Genomic DNA, 16,555 nt, shown 5'->3' with positions numbered 1-16,555 from the left:
TAAACCATATTGTATACACACGTTCTGTAAAAAATAAGTGTGACCAGGTATACTATTCTGGAAAATGGTAGCGGAGTTACGTAAAATTTACAAGCAAAGCAAGTTTATTCCTTCTCCACCAAGGTAACCTTACAGACTTGGTTGTAATGTCAAACATGAAGCCAAAGAAAAATCCACTAAGTACCGATCCATCATAGACCATATTGTTTGTTTTTCAGCACTATAAACACTTCCTTTTTTAAACCAATCAATGTTTTACACACCATCCAGATAGCTAAACTATGTGAGATCATCACTAACAAATTGCTGCACGTAGTGTAGTGGGTTAGCCTGCGGCTCCCAGTTCTGGGAACCGCGGATCGAATCCCGCTCACTGCTTGGCAGTATGTTAGTGATAAACAAAGTAGTTCTTCTTCAATATATCAATGTTTTTCTTTAACTTGAGGCTGAGATTACCAATCAGTCAATTTATTTATTTATTTATATTTAATAATGTACAATTGTGAAAAACATCTTAAAATCATAGCTTATTATTTTGTGAGTTAGCAGTTTAAATACCTATTTAAACTGCTAACTCACAAAGTAATAAGAGTTATACTTATTCTTGCAGTCAAATTGTTCTTCTTCGTTGCTCTCCGATGGGGTACAAAGTGGACTTTTCGTGGTCAAACCTTCACAGTAGCAACCTTAATTAAACATAATTTAAAAGAAAATATGGCAATTTTTAAGCTATGCTGTTTTAGTCAGTTTTTAGGTTTCTACAGCATGGTTTTTTGCTTTTTTGAACAAAATATGGCAATTATTAGGCTTCGTAGGGTTGTTTTCTTATTGTTCCAGAAAAAAATATGGTGGTACTATGAATAATATTTTTTAATTGTGGCACTTGTGATGGATCATGAATGATGGGTGATGCGCATAATACAGGACCATGATGTTAGGCAGCAGTACTGTAATTCACAAACTATGTGCCTTGTTTTTTTACAACAGTTTTAAATTACCAGTTTGCATCTTTGCAAATTGTTTTTAGAAAGACAAGTTAAATTTTTGTAGGAAGTATTTTATTTATTTTTTTACTTTTAGTACCCCCAATGTGTAAAAAGAAACAATACAATGGTATGGAACAAAAATGCTGTGGCTTACGCAGCTACTACAATGGCAGCTACCCTTATGAATTCAGTGTTTCAGTTTTATTATGTGAAGCTGTTCGTTAACTACTATAGGTGAGTTTAAAAGACTAATGCAATCTTACTTACCTAATGGATCCTTTACCGAAGACTTAAAAAAATAAAAATATCAAATAAATCATTTTTTTGTTCAGATTTGTTGTTTTCTCAATAAGTAATCCATGTGTGCACTAAATATTGATTTTGCGATCCAGACGTGTTGTTTTTTTAACTCAATAATAACTTCTAATATATAATACATTTATTTTTGTGTGTCATATCAGACATCGTGTTAAGTAGCCTTTTTGCTGCTACGACACTTGTGGAAAACGGACGTTAAGCCGAGAATGATGATGATGATGATGATGACCCATGAAATATAATATAATTAGCAGCAAAATGATAATAAAATGATATTATTTAAAGACAGGTTATTAGTAACAAAGTGCATTGGTAAAACTTGTGTATAGACAGTGTAAGTGACCGATGCTAACAAAACATGACTTTCATTTCTATCGTGTTGCATATTAGATCACAGTGTGCTTTCTTTTTAGGATTGTGTGAGCTTATAGATTGCATAAAAGTCAGATTTCATGAAAGAAATTGGTATTTGCCTCTAGACAAGATGAAAATTATAAAATTAAGAAAAAAATGGTGCTAATGTTTTTTAATTTAAGCTCACTATTGATCAATGATAATAAATTAACAAATACATTTCAGAAAACAAAAAGGTTTAAATTTATAAGAACAGCATGCGTAAAACGATTTCAGATGTGTGTGGAGACGTGCACTTTGTGATTATATGCTGTAAATTAAAAAACAAACAAGTTGCTTGTCATGACAAAATAAGTTATATAAATACAATGTTTTTGTTTTTATCTAGAATATCTACATATTGGTTTAACACAGCGCAATTTATTTACATGATATGGAATGCTATCAATGACCCCCTGTTTGGATATTTTCAGGTATGTTTTATTTTTCTAGTAAAAATGTAAGTTATATATTTATTTTATGAAAATATTTTTAATCTATAACAAGGTTTCAGAATTAGTAAAGCATGTTCACAACTATGGAAGATGTATAGCTCTGCAATGAATGCTCATGCTTGTTTTTCTTTCTTAACATATACAATGCTCACCAATCTAATAAAATCTCTCACTTGTGCATAAAATTGAAGTATTATATACTTAAGTGGATAATGATAGTTTAAGAATTTTTTTTTCACTTAAATTGTAACTTGCTTTGATCAAAATGTTCTTAGGGAATATTGTTGTGGGTGCATTATTTTCTCTGTGTATTTCTATAAATAATTACATTTATTTTTATATATTATGTTTTTTATATTTAGGACTATTCCAGCTTAGATTGTTTAAAACACAGACAATTAAACATTTTATATGGAGCTCCTTTTTTTGCTTTAAGGTAAGTAACCACCACTCAGTTTTCTTACATTGCATATAGCTGTGATATTTTTTGGGTCAGCCCTTACAATAGTGCCTTTATGTAGTTGATGTAAAATAAAATGTTATTTAGAACGTTTTTCAAAAGTTGTTGTTTTTATTTAGTTTCTTGTTACCATGGTTTGGTTGGGTAGATGAAACATCACCACCCTGGCTAGCTGGTGTTCATCTTTTGGTATGCTTGTCTATTTATGATTGTCTTTTTACATTTGGTAAGTTCAATTTTTGGTAATTGTTGCTTAAGTTGTTGTTCTCTGTCAAGTTTTTTTGTTTTAACGTTCTAGTGCTGCTGGCCCAGTGCAGTCTTTTTGCAGAGATTTCTACTCAGCACCATGAAAGGCAATCAATGCTGAAATATAGGTAATAAACCCTAATTTTTAAATCTTAGTGATGTCAAGCTACATTAACATTGGAAGGTGGAATTGTTCTTATTTTAAGAAAATAACAATCCTCCTATAAACCTTAGTGTTAATCAAGCTCTCTCTACAATTAGTGTGGTATTTTATTATGTTTCTCTTTTTTACCCTCTTATTTAGTCAAGTTGCTTCAATCTTTGGATCATCTGCTGTGTTGGTTGCTGAAATTTCTTCAAATCACGTGGGTGCATAACTGTTAGATTTACCTGTTGTTCAATAACTTCAAATATAATCATTTGTTTTTTGTTTGTTTGTTTGTTTGTTTATTGACATGTATTTAAGAGGTTTCTATTTTGACATTAAAGACGTTTTTATTAAGATTGTTAAAGTCAATGCACTTATAACTTTTTATATATAAATGAATGAATGAATATAATAATAAAAACAGTTAAATAAAATTACATGTCTCCCACTTGGGGGAATCAAGGCCCACCTAGAATCAAAATTGATCATTTTCTCCAAAAAAACAAAACAATCTCCTTGTTACTTTGGAAAGTTTATCATTTCTTGAACATGATAGTTTAGCAGGTGACGTTTCGGGAGATCCTTCTCCCATCACTGCAATTTCGTTTTTGTGCACATCTCCGTTTCTCACTGCGCGCATATGTTCTTGTACTCGTTGCTTAAATTTTCTTTTTGTTTCGCCTATTTCGTAAACAACATTGCATTGTTTTCCCAGGTTTATTTTGTCTTTTGGTTTTTAAGAAGCAGGCTAAGTATATGTAGAATTAAAGATGTTATCCAGAGAAGAAGATTGAATTGGCTGGGGCACTTGGAAAGAATGGAGGAGGATAATTGGGTAAGAAAGTGTAGAGACTTGATAGTTCCTGGGGCAAAGCCCAGAGGCAGACCGAGAAAGACTTGGCAGGAGGTTATAAGGACATACTTGATACAGAGGAAGTTCAGTTTAGATCTAACACAGTCTAGATCAGATTGGAAGAGGGTCATTAATATACCCTGTCCAACCCATGCTAGCATGGAAAACGGACGTTAAGCCGAGAATGATGAAAATGATGATGGTTTAGACTAAGTGCTTCTTAGGGTTTCTTTAGAATTATGAATGCATTTGATCTTGTGTTGCCTTAAAACTTGACGAAGAATCTTGCTAGTACCTGGTACAAGCGGTAGGAATGCTGATGCGATAAATTCCTCTGATGTTGGAGCAGAAGCTGGAGCAGAAGTCATCAGTTTTATTGGGATGAGAAGAAAATCATTGACAGAGAATCCAGAACAACGGCCAGGAAGATTAAAGAAACCATCACAAGTGTAGCACGTAACAAACACATAAACAGCATCTCGTCTCAACTTCCTGAGATTTGGTTACCAGCCCTACAGAAGAAGTAGTTACCTACATCTAGGTCAAAAAATGTTAATTACCGTAATTAACTGTAATTATCAGCTTGTTTCTGATTGGTTAATTTTTATGAATTTCGATCCTCTGCAATTATATAAATACATGTACAACATCATTTTGCTTTGCCCGATGATGGGAGAGGGATCTCCCGAAACGTTGCCTGCTAAACTATCATGTTCAAGAAATGATAAACTTTCCACAGTAATATGAATACTGAACAGACAAAGCGAAGTAATATCTTCAATAATCTCCTTGTTATCAGAAAATCTAACTGAGTTTGAATTTTCCAGCTTGGTTATTTTCAATAACTGAGAATAATGCTTTTTATCAGAAAACTTTTTGACAAGATGCTGATGCAGTAATAATGCAGTAGTAAAAAGAAATTTAAAAACCTTCTAAAATCCTATGTTTTTTTATACACCCTGAAAGTTTTTTAAAAATATCAGCATTTCTCTTGGAAATCTACTGGAAAATTAACTTGCTCTTTGTCTTAAACTGAAGCATGTGTAGTTTGTGTATCTTTATTCACAATAAGCTGTCATTAGTGCTGTTTATCTAAGATAAAAAATTGTGTACGTTGTTTTAACATTCATATTTGGAAAATTAAGGTTTTTATGGTTTTTAAAAAATACTACATTTCACATTTTAGCAGCTGTATAACCTGTTTTTAAGTTTTAAACTTACGAAAATAATGTTTTTGTATGTTTCTGTTGATATTTTGCCTACCTTAAAAGGTTGGGCACTCCTTCTGTAGTCCTTTATTTATGAAGCTTATTTATGAAAACCCTTAAACTATATTCATGCCATAGATGGATGACATTAAAGGCTTGCAAATTACCTGTGTGTTTATTGCAATTGCAAGCTGGATGTTACTAACTTACTCAGGAAAAAATGTTGTTGTGAGTGTTGATAGACACCAAGCAGACAAAGCACACGATGAAGGTAAATAAATTTTGTGATGCAACTAGTTTTTTGACTGTTCAAAATCTCTTTAAAATTAATTTAAATTTGAATAAATTTCTTAATAAAATAGTTTTGCTTACCATTCAATATTTTTCCTTTTAAAGGGTAAATTGGATTTTTTAAATTTGAAGTTGTGGGCAGCTGTTTTTGGGAGGTGGTCTAAAAATAAATTTCTTGCACATGTCTCCAAAATTATAATAATTTAAAGACATTGTTGTACAGGGTTCTTTAATGTCTTTAGGTGACAGTAGCTGGAGTACAGCATTCAAGACATCCTTCCAAATATTAAAAAATAGAAACTTTCGTAAGCATGCTTGTTATTTTTTTTTCAAAACGCGATAGCTTGTAGAATGTGATTATATTACAAATATGCCTCATGGAAACTTATTGTTTGTTTTTTTGAAAAATCACTTTAGTGGCAAGAATTCAAGATTTTGTTTTTAATTTACAGTTGTTTTCATTCAGTATTTTAAATTTCCACATGGTTTTGTGTGTCTTCTATGTAACAAAATCTTTTTCTTTTTTTAGTTTCCTTTGTCATTATGAATTTTCTTCAGGTAAATAATCTTCATTTTTTCAGTGTTATAGTCATTTGTTAATGCTGTTTTATACGAATGTTTATTTGCAGTTTGACTGATAATTGCAAGAGAATTCAACAGCAGATGCTAATAAAATAATTTTTAAGAAAAGAGACTCTGATAGGGAAGCCAGCACAAGTAAGTAGTTAAGAAAACAAATCATCAGATTTTATGACACAAAAACGAAAAAATCTGTATAAGACTAAATCTTATTGGAAAGAAACCCTAATGTTGATTCTGGTAAAATTTGTTTTGGTTGTTTTTTCGTGTTAAGTAGAATTAAATTGGACACTTTGTATGAGTCGAGCTTAATTAATTAACCGTATCACATTTCATTTGTTTAGGGGTATACTTTTCTCTTATTAACTAATCATACCTTAGAGAATTGATAAGAATTTTTCAGAGTATTGAATATTGCCATATCAAAGGTGGCAGAAAAATTGTATCTTTTGGATACTATATCTAAATTTCTTGTTGAAATCCATTGATTTTGGTGAAGTATTTAAGGTTGAAGTCCAACAGAATTGAGACAAATTTAGATTCAATGTCATTGACAATTTTGAAAAAACACATTAATGTTTGGATTTTAATATACAATATTTCAGCTTAATGTTTCAGCTTAAAGTTTTAGCTTTTATTTATTTATTAAAAAATATCAAACATTTTACCTAGGTGTTTCATGTGACGTCATGTGCCAACTTTTTCAGCATATTTCGTGAGCTGCTTATTGGTGTTAACGCGTTACCTTCCGTAAGTAAATTTTAATTAATTGTTGTCAATCTCTTTAAGAATAGAGATATTCTGTCTGTCTGTCCGAAGAAAAGTGGCATGCTACTGGTCTTTATAATAGCTGCTGTCTGTCTGTCTCTGCGCAAAATAGTACAGTAAGTAGCGAGAACATGAAACGCTGTTTATAAAGGACAAGTGAACCGGCAAAATTATTAATAAGCACCAACTGGTTATAGTTTGGTTAGATGAATGCAGTTTAGACTTACACCGTAGAATTAATGAAAAAATTTATATGAGTCAATTTTGTAAGCAGTAGGTTTATCATCTTTATTAAAGTTATTTTATTTAATGCATAGGTTGTGCAAAGTATTGCAGCTGGTTCTGCATTTATATTACCACCGGTAGGTATTATCATTACTGATTGCTAACTTTCCACCAAATTAGTCCATTTTTTTGCACATTGCAGATCAGTTCTAAAAATAGTGTGACATTTTTTTGTTTTAAAAAATGGCGAAAAAACTTAAAATGTGCATATAATTGAGTTACTTGGGGATTTTTAAGGCCAGTTAAAGGGTTCAAAATATTCTTTATTTAATTAAGAGAATGTACTTTTAAAAAAAGCTGAATCCAGTGTTAATAAGTAATATATTAAAAATTTACGTATGAAATTAATTTTATTAATCGGATCTGCAAAATACACTTGCAAGGACAATTGCAATAAACAAGTTTTTTAAGCTGACGTAAAATAAATCATTGGTTATTATTTTTCTCCCTGATTCATAAGGTACAGGAGAGTTTTTTGGAAAACATATACAAAACTTTTTTGGATTCTAAAGCGAGCTCTCAGGGGGAGGGGTCATTCGCAGAAGTGTAGCAAATTAAACATTTTAGTGTAAATTCTACAAGTCTGCTAAAGGTAATCAACACGATTTCAAAGAAGTTTTTCAACACAAATTGTTCTACCTCTAAATAGTAAGTCTGTCATATGTATGACTTCCGTTTGTCTAACTGTTACACTAATACAACAAGGTTTCTCTCTATTAGCTTACAGTGTTAATAATTCAACCATTCATAAAGAATTATGGATCGCACTGGCTTATAAACTGTTCGTTTATTATTAAAGTAAGTCTAAAGTTTACAGCATTGTTTCCTTTTTTTCTTCACAAAATAATATTCCTGTTTTTAGTAGCTCAATGGGGAATTACGAATAATCAAGAATATTAGTCATTTCCTAATTATTTCGATATTCTTGTATGATTCTCCATGCATTGTTGCTTAAATATTTTTTCCAAACAAGTTTGAATTAATTCGCTCTGCAAAGGTATTCAACAATAGTTAACGGTAAAAAATATTTGTGAGCAGCAATACTCTTCATGAATACTCTTACTTGTAACCTCTGCTTTAAATTAATAATTGAGAAAAGGAGTAGCAGACAAAAATATTATGTGTTTCTGCTTCCAATGTTTATTTACATGTAGTCACCTGAAAATAATGTCCGCCGTTCAAAGGAAGAGTTCTTTGTTATGTTTATTTTTGCTTTAAAAAAGGCCTTAATTTTTTTTAGATTGTAATGGGGATTATGCTGTTTTTAATTGGTTATGAATATCCACTCGTTGTTGCGGTTTTTATGATTCTTGAAAGGTGAAGAATTCTTTCTTATTATTTTCATGGAGAATATTAAATTACAAATCTCAAATGGACGTTAATTCTATAGATGTGTTTTTATTTGTATAGTCAGAAATGTTAAAAAATAAGGAATAAATTCTTTATTAAGATAATCAATATTTTTCTTGTTGATTCAACTTTCTAAAGTTTTAGAAAATGTAAGAATCTTTTGTTTTTTGTTTTAGTACATTTGTTGGTGCTACGTTTGGTTTGTTTAATTTATCTGTGTCGGATATCATAGATGATGATCAAAAAAAGAACAATCGAAGGTAAAACAACAAATAAAACATTACCTTTCCTATGCATCCAGTCAGTTTTAGGCGTTCCTTTCTTCTGCGTCCAACCAGTTCTTAGTATAGTAGGAAAACAACGTGTTATTACACGTTACCTCTATTCTGCGTCCAATAAGTTTTACGGGTTACCTTTTTCCTGCGTCCAATCAGCTTCTGGCCGAGTAAGTAAAAAACCAATAACACGTTGCCTTTCTCATGCATCCAATCAGTTTTAAATATTTTTTTTCTCCTGCGTCCAATCAGCAGAGTAGAAGAGGATAAATTGGAAGAGAATAAATTTTGAAAATCGCAAGTACTTAAAAAAATATTCTTATAAGTGCTTGCTTAGCTTCCTATTTTCAGAATCTTTAACAGTAATATACAGTTACTTAAAGGCTGGACAAAAAATGACTCAGCTGGGTTTTTTCTGGGAAATGACCACATCTACCTTTGTTGCAACAATTCACGTTACCCACGACAAAAATAACCCTAATGGCAATCCCTGCCAAAAACAAAACAGGTGGGGTAACCACGCAACATGAAAACAAAGAAAGAGATAATAACTATTTATCGATAAAAATTCGTATGTGAAGTATAATTTTGCAGCAAAAATTTCTGTATCAACGGCTAACATTCAATTTATGTATAAATTCACCTATCGTAAATATATTTTGTATCCATTTGACTGTTTTTATTCTCACTCACTTTCTTTTCGTTTTTTGCTCTGTTTACAGTAGGCCGCCATTTTTGATTTTTAACTTTCGCGCCATCAGGTCACGTGACGATGCCCATTGTTTTTTCAGTCATCCAGTGTCTTCTATGATATTTGGACTAAATGCTTTAATTACAAAACCTGCGCAATCCGTTTCGCCGATGTTTGTAATTTACGTATTAAATCAATATGGATACCAGGTAAGCATCTTAGAAATGATACGTTTTATTTTATTGATTTACTTTCACATAAATGTTAACTTTTAACGTGAAACTGTTATAAACGGTTTATTTTTGAAAGCTGATTTTTTATAGTTAGAACTTCTCAAAAGTTTTTTTTACTGGTCTCATAATGTCCTCGGAACCTTCGCGAGCGAGAAGGGCGCGTTGCATTAGGCTATTTTCCACAGCGTTATGTCTTCCAATCATCTTGTTTTGAACAACAAGATTTGAACAATATTTTTAAGTTATCCAGTTTCCGATTTTTTTCCGATTTATTGGATTCGTAGTAAGATTAATATTTTTAAGACATAAAGCCTTCTTCAAACTTCGCAATTCTCCTCAATTTTGAAAAGTCTCTTCAAAACTTCTTCAATTTCCCTTTAAAATGGAATTTTTAACAACCTTCTTCTCAAATCTCTTCAATTTTCCTTTTACAGAAAGTATAGAAAGGCTACGTTGGTAAACAAATACTCTGCTCTTCACTCGTGGCATTACTTTTCAATTCTCCATAAATCTTCTTATTTCTCTGTAAAAATGTGAAAATCTCCTCAAATCTTCTCTGGAAATACCGTCATCTCAAAAAGGCTTGAAAAATTTAATCGAACATCTTCATATCTCCTCAAATGTGACTAAAAAGAGTGTCTTTTTGGTGTCTCTGCTTCTATTTTTAATTTTTTTTTCTTTGTTAATGTTGTTTTAATTTTCGGGCGACTTTCTCATTTTTTTGTTTTCTTTAAAAGCCAAGGTCAGTGATTGGTTCCCTTCAAAAGCAGAGCCAATCAACATGCTGGTTTCGTTTGAAATTATTTTTTATAATTAATGAGCTAATTTTTTTGCCGATTTTAATTATGACGCATCACTGCTTTCAAATATTTATATCAAAATATTTTCTTTTTTAATTTTTTTTGTTGCCATGACTTTCATTGAATAAATCATTGAAGTATCCAACAGTATATATATAAATAAAGATATCCCAACTAGATTTTGTGACAAGCTGCTGGTCGAGGTGGAAGTGAAGATAGATGATGTATATACACTGAGTTCTCCATTTTAGTTTACTCGTTGAAAGCTGTATTTATTTATTGATAATTTTGGTACTGTAGTGAAGTAAAAAATTATTGTCAAGACTGTTTAAGTTGGTTTCATAGTTCTTACTTGACGGTGTATAAAAATCAGTTACGAAGATTGAGTTTGAAAATTAGGAAAACAGACAAAAACTGTGACGAACTTGTTGGGATTTTTTAAAACAACATAATCGTGAAGTTTTCAGTACCCATGGCTGAGTTTTCTGTCATTATCAAGAAAAAGGATTCAGACGATAATAGGAAAGTGATGTTTCTGGATTCGACTGATTATTCCTCTGATGATACAGCCCAACTTTCCACAACGAAGAAAACCAAGAAAAACAAGAAGTCGCCTCGAAAGAGACTATTAGAGAAAAGACAACAGACATTTCCGGTTTGTCCCGTTTGTCGTGATCTATTAGATGAACGAATCAAGCGCATATATACGAAACCGATTAGTACGGAGGTCTATTTCCCCTTTTTGGATCACGTGCCTAGTATTCCGTCTAGTCGGTCAGCAAGAGTGAAAATTTGTTACCCATGTTATGAACATTTAATGAGACAATGGAAAGAATTTAATCGAGCTGGAATACCTCAGCGAAAACGAAAATACCGCGACAGAAACGGTAAGGTTTCGTGCCACAAAACTTTTTTTTTATCTTCCTATTTCCTTTGTGGACGTGAATGTTAAAACTTACCTCCTGTAAAAAATATGTTGGCTTCATCTGAAAGTGCTTAAAGGGTTGTCAACAAATGTTTTTATTTTTTTGAAAATTCAGGATCGGTTCCGAAGATTTTTGACTTAGAAGGGTTGATAATTATGCTAATTAATACATGATATCATGACAAGGAGGCGCTGTTTTCAGGGTTGATCAAGGCGTGAATATTAATACTTGTTACCCTGACTTTTTCTTTATACAAGCATTTTTTTCTGAGCATCTTATCGATGATGTCATAATTAGCTATACTTTTAATCCTTATATCTCAGAAACCAATAAATATTTTTAAAAAAGCATAAAAAATATGCATAAACAACTTTTTAAGCTCTTTGATATTAAATAAACTTTTTTAAATGTGCTGGAGGTAAGCTTTTAACAAGCCATTGTGTTGGCCATGTTTCATGTTAATCATTTTTTTTAAAAAACCATAAAAAACAAACTTGCCGGACAGCCTTGTTTGTAAGAATACAATAATGGGTTCTCTCTGAGTATCAGATAATCCGGCACGCTTGTTTTTCTTTTTTCGAATTCAAATGTTCTTTTTCGCAGGTGATAAAATCAAATCTGAAAAAGAATTGCAACAAGAGGAACAACAAAAGCTAGAGGATGGAGCAGCGCAAGAAAACAAAGATAAAGAATTTGCTGGCATAAGTGGGGGAGAAGAGAACCAAACAAAGGAGAGTGATGAAGCAGCTCCTAAAAAGGAATTAACAAAAGAAGAAGAATTGGAGATCATGCTCTCCCAATTACATATGCATATCCAACTTATCGAGTTTAACACAAATTCTTACATGGAGCAGAAGAATAAAGAGGTGGAACAAACTATACGTAAATACAGCAACCGAATGAGAGACGAAATTCAAAGCTTGAAAATCGAGATTGTGAGAAAACAAGTTGTGCGAATGCGTAGAGAGATTGGCGAACTGAGATTAGAATTGACAAAAGATGTGCATGATGTAAAGAAGAAAGTGACTAAACAAGAAAAGTTGCAGAGTGACAATGAAAGTAATTTGAAAAAAAATGCACAACCTTTTTTACCTTGAAAACTGTTTGTCGGTGATGTTTGTTAGTTGTGTCATTTCGAAGTACTTTCTATACAACAATTCTCTGTGATAGAAAAATGTTTAGCATAGTCTAAAAATATACTTCTTCATAGCTATGTAATTTGTTCTCGTTTCTTCGTGTAAATCGAGTTTTGCTCGAATCAGAGCTACTGCATTGGTGAAAGAAAAAGCTGACATATATGTTTGTATGTAATAAAAACATTCTTACATATCACGAAAACAAAATGGCGCAAGTTTGTCATGTGCAAATTTTGTCCCTTCAAAACAATAATTATATTAACAGTCGCCATTATCGAACAAAAGTCAACTTGGTTCGTACATATTTTGTGGATTTGGGACGTCACACTGCGCGCATAGCTCAACAGGATTTGTAAGACGATAGATGAAGATTCACTCACTTTTTCGTCTTCTCAGAGTGATTTAAATTTATCGCTAAATGTGAGCGATGAAGAAGACAAGCTAAATTTCAGTAGAACAACATCCTATTTATTAAATCCTTGGAATAATTTATAAGAATTTAACAACATACGAAATTAGGTAAAAAAATAAAACTTTGAGACTGTTTTTGTTTTGCTTTGCTTTCACCTAGGAGCTTTCACAAAAATCACTCCCAGTACACTTTAGTTCGCATTGTCATGTAAAGTTTTATTTTCAAAACTAGCAAATTATATGAAGCCCTTGTTGTCACTCAAGATGTTCTGTAATAGAAAAATAGCAAGAAGAATTTCATAATACGCGAATACACGTAATACATATATATTTTTCAAGTATTAACTCATGTTTAAAACTATATTTATAACAGTGAAACATTGTGTTTTTTTTTCTGCGAAACACAGAGAATCCCAAAAGACAGTTTCTTCGTTTAGCATTCCCTTACTTTGTTTATTCAGAATGCGTTTGTTTACATCCCTGCAGACTTGCGTCACACAAGTTAATAATTTACTGAATAGACCTTGAATATCTCGAGAACGAAAACTCAGAAATATAAAAAAAAAACATTGTTTATATTTAGTTAAAACAGTCCCTTTAGCAGTAAACTTTCGATTAAAGCATCGTATATGATATTAACCACGGTGTTTATTGACCAATTCTTTTACGTAAAGTAAAAAAAAGAATTTTCGAAGTTCTATTTTCGGTTGATAATATTTATTTTCTTGCAGCCTATAGTTTTATGTCGTCAGCGGTAAAGAATAAATATTTTATAGTTTTATAAATGTATAATTTAAAATAATTGACGTATCTTAAGAAGTTTTACAGACAAATGGAAATCATTGAAATTATCCCTTTTTAAAAATTATTCCAGTCTATCGTAGAAGTATCATCATTTTTGTATTAGTGTGAATGGTTTAGTTAAAAAGTAGTCGAAATCTTATTTTTCGTTTACATAAACGTGTTTGTTTGTCCACAGATATTTTTATGGTGTAAACCAACCAATGTGTTTTACTTTTTTATTTTTAGACGCGTCAAAAAGGTAAAGGTATGTTATGTTATGTGTAATAACTCGTTTGTTTTTACTTTAGCGTCAATGTCTGTAAAAAAGCTGTTCCTACCCTATTTTAAATATCAAATAGTGAAGTGCGCGTGTTAGCTAAAGTATCCGCTGGGTTAGGCTCCTTGTAACTGTATCTTGTTTCTCAGATAATCAGCCATTAAAAGATGTTGTGTTCTCACTCCTGGTCGGCTTACCAATCATGGTGGGTTGCTTACAGATACTATGCTGGAGAATGTTCACCCTTGGTATTGGTAGAGTGGAAGTAAAAAAAGAGAAATTAATATCGCTATGAATTTTTTGAATGTTTTCGAAACAGTTCTCATATTTGTGTGAGACAGTATTGAGTTTTTAAAATTTCGATGCGTAGTCTTTGAACAAAGCAAGTGCGAGATATAATAGTCACGTGATTTAGAGAAACTTTCGATAGAGGTAAAATTTCCGCATTATAAAGAATTTCTTCTATTTCTGTAATCAAACGAAGATTTAAAAAAAGGCTGGGATATGTTTATGCGAACATACAATCTTGTATAGTTTTGTTAGCGTTTTTAATTTTTTTACAGTCACTCACCACTCCCTTACTCACGTTAACATCAATTTGAATGACATTGCGCGTTTTTCGATTTCGCCAGGATTCGAATTTTTTATGACGCACCTTATCGCTAATTTATAAAATTTCTTTTAAAAGTAGGAAATATTTTATATTAAAAAACGAAAATAAAAATGTAAAATTTAGCTATCATAAATAAATAGCAGTTTGGGGTAACAAAACTTTGAGATGTAATATGAGACACTGTACACTTTTTCTTGTAAGAATATACTTTATAAAAATATCAGACTGGGATTTTAGGTTAAAACAATAAGTCCGTTGTTTAGAACAATGGAGGAACAAGAATAATGTCCAACCTGGTTAAAATTTTGGTATTCTGAAAGGGCGTGTATTTTATCACGATTTTATTCATGTGTTAAAAAAAAAATTATAACTTTTTAACTGTATTTACTATTATTTGAATAAAAAAATTGTGAAGATGTGCTGTAATATTTTATTCTCATTGTAAAAGTTATACCTCCTTTCAAATGTCAACATGCGTTACATGAAATCTAATTGACGGCGAAGCCTTAGTCCGGTTAGACCGATGCGCATATCTGAGATTTGATTTAAAGGTTTTCTTCGCGTATGTATTTTAGGGTAAACTTTTTTGGGTTTGATTTGGTGAATAGTTAAATAATTTAAATTTAGACTGGATTTAAAAAAATAAAGCTGCCTACACATAATTTTTTTCTAATAATGGTTAACTATGTTTTTGTACATATTAATGCGTTGTCAATTTTTCCCTACCTCCGGTGCGCTCATACGACAGATGCTCTTAATCAGTCATTTACGGTATTCTCAATTTCTGTAATAAAATATGAAAAAATTTTTAATCTTAATTTTGTTTATGAAAATAAGGTCATCTTCTCAAAAACGGTTGAAAATTAAAATCAACAAAGTCAATTTTGTAATATCTATCATGCTCGTTTTCGAAATAAAATTTTTTATGTAAATAATTTCCCTTTAAATTGTTTGCGTCGATGCCAAAAAACAAAACAACGAATAATATGCTGTTCAAAAATTAAAATTAACTATGGAGTTCAAAATGGATGTCAATCGGAACCACAAAAATGACTTCTTTAGCAATGAGAAAATACTTTTTTCCCTTTCCTTATTCACCTCGCTAATCATCGCACATGGTTTGTTATCGGTCACTTACCAAATCTTTTAAGCATGGCCAACAAACAAATCGAGAAAGAATTATATAGAGGCAACCTTTTTTATAAACAGACACTTAATAATGCCCGACCGCTAATGCCAGGTCGGGTGGTTTGATTTAATCATGGGTTAATGTCACGAGCTGGGTCTGTAAGAAGCAAGGTCTGTGCGTTTGATGAAGCCCCTATTTTTTAGGTCATCCTACCACACAACATCCCTTTCTCCAGAGACACCCAATCGAAAAACATCTCTAATATAATTTGTAAAGGCGTAGACAGGGTGCGTATTATTATCTCCCAAACGTCAGATTTCATCCACAGATATAACGCCGTCGAAATTTCAGAAAGACAAGTTTTCAACACGACGTCTCTTTAGTTATTCTTAAGTGGAAACAACCCGTTGAATATCATATACTATTTTGAATTATATTTTATACCAAAACAGGACACTCCGATTTATATCTTTCAAGGACCAAGAAAATAGTTCATGTTATTGCACTAATGACACGTACCGAACACAATTTCCTTTTTTTGGATTTTACCAGACGATTGTGAAAAATATGAATTTGGAGTTGGGATATTTGGATCTGAAGAAAATTGTCAAAATTTGTTCTAACAAAAGTTAATTGTTTCTGATGACGTCAACGAAAGAAGGGTCTCCTAAAGTGGTTAATGACTTCAGAATTACAGAAAGTTGTAGGTAGCAGTAGGTTCAAATAAAGGCTACAAGACCTAAACTAAAATTGTCGTAAATTACTACAATCAGTTAGAAAAAAGCGATGTTCCACTTTTGTCTATGCGCAGGCATTCGAAGGATTGTTTAGAATGTAGTAGTCGCATTTAATATGCAGTAGTTTCGGAAAAACCCACATCAGATGGCACAAAGGGAAAAAACCTCATGGACTCGCGAAAATTAATCTTCGCGCGAATTACT

The 16,555-nt window shown here is 31.7% G+C and overlaps 2 protein-coding genes across 3 annotated transcripts; both read left to right on the top strand.

The window, feature by feature from the left end:
• Nucleotides 1-15: 15 nt before the first annotated feature.
• On the top strand, nucleotides 16-14,901 carry LOC130623360 (transmembrane protein 180-like). Of its 2 annotated transcripts, none has more exons than XM_057438835.1 (18): nucleotides 16-123; nucleotides 1,081-1,220; nucleotides 2,047-2,131; nucleotides 2,515-2,588; nucleotides 2,732-2,838; nucleotides 2,911-2,986; nucleotides 3,163-3,223; nucleotides 5,206-5,338; nucleotides 5,601-5,663; nucleotides 5,888-5,916; nucleotides 6,610-6,687; nucleotides 7,023-7,067; nucleotides 7,711-7,788; nucleotides 8,231-8,307; nucleotides 8,517-8,600; nucleotides 9,407-9,515; nucleotides 13,842-13,854; nucleotides 14,022-14,901. In XM_057438835.1, exons 2-18 carry the CDS (start codon nucleotides 1,111-1,113, stop codon nucleotides 14,165-14,167), a joined length of 1,368 nt encoding a protein of 455 aa, XP_057294818.1. In that variant the 5' UTR covers nucleotides 16-123; nucleotides 1,081-1,110; the 3' UTR covers nucleotides 14,168-14,901. The 2 variants fall into 2 exon arrangements, with proteins under 2 accessions (XP_057294818.1, XP_057294817.1); XM_057438834.1 differs by having other exon boundaries at nucleotides 17-123; nucleotides 13,842-13,860.
• On the top strand, nucleotides 9,557-12,478 carry LOC130623361 (uncharacterized). Its single transcript, XM_057438836.1, has 2 exons — nucleotides 9,557-11,226; nucleotides 11,869-12,478. Exons 1-2 carry the CDS (start codon nucleotides 10,812-10,814, stop codon nucleotides 12,360-12,362), a joined length of 909 nt encoding a protein of 302 aa, XP_057294819.1. The 5' UTR covers nucleotides 9,557-10,811; the 3' UTR covers nucleotides 12,363-12,478.
• Nucleotides 14,902-16,555: the final 1,654 nt, after the last annotated feature.

This window comes from Hydractinia symbiolongicarpus, chromosome 13, assembly GCF_029227915.1.
Source record: "Hydractinia symbiolongicarpus strain clone_291-10 chromosome 13, HSymV2.1, whole genome shotgun sequence".
In the NCBI taxonomy this organism is placed as follows: domain Eukaryota; kingdom Metazoa; phylum Cnidaria; class Hydrozoa; order Anthoathecata; family Hydractiniidae; genus Hydractinia; species Hydractinia symbiolongicarpus.
Note: the sequence above shows the minus strand (reverse complement) of the source record. Positions and strands in the feature narration are given on the sequence as shown.

Excerpts from the sequence above, each read along its gene's own strand:
- LOC130623360 (XM_057438834.1), top strand. The coding sequence starts at position 1,111 with ATGGTATGGAACAAAAATGCTGTGGCTTACGCAGCTACTACAATGGCA. Across the intron at positions 2,987-3,162 it reads CAATCAATGCTGAAATATAG|TCAAGTTGCTTCAATCTTTG; the intron begins GTAATAAACCCT and ends CCTCTTATTTAG. Across the intron at positions 7,068-7,710 it reads CTGCATTTATATTACCACCG|CTTACAGTGTTAATAATTCA; the intron begins GTAGGTATTATC and ends TCTCTCTATTAG.
- LOC130623361 (XM_057438836.1), top strand. The coding sequence starts at position 10,812 with ATGGCTGAGTTTTCTGTCATTATCAAGAAAAAGGATTCAGACGATAAT. Across the intron at positions 11,227-11,868 it reads AAAATACCGCGACAGAAACG|GTGATAAAATCAAATCTGAA; the intron begins GTAAGGTTTCGT and ends TCTTTTTCGCAG.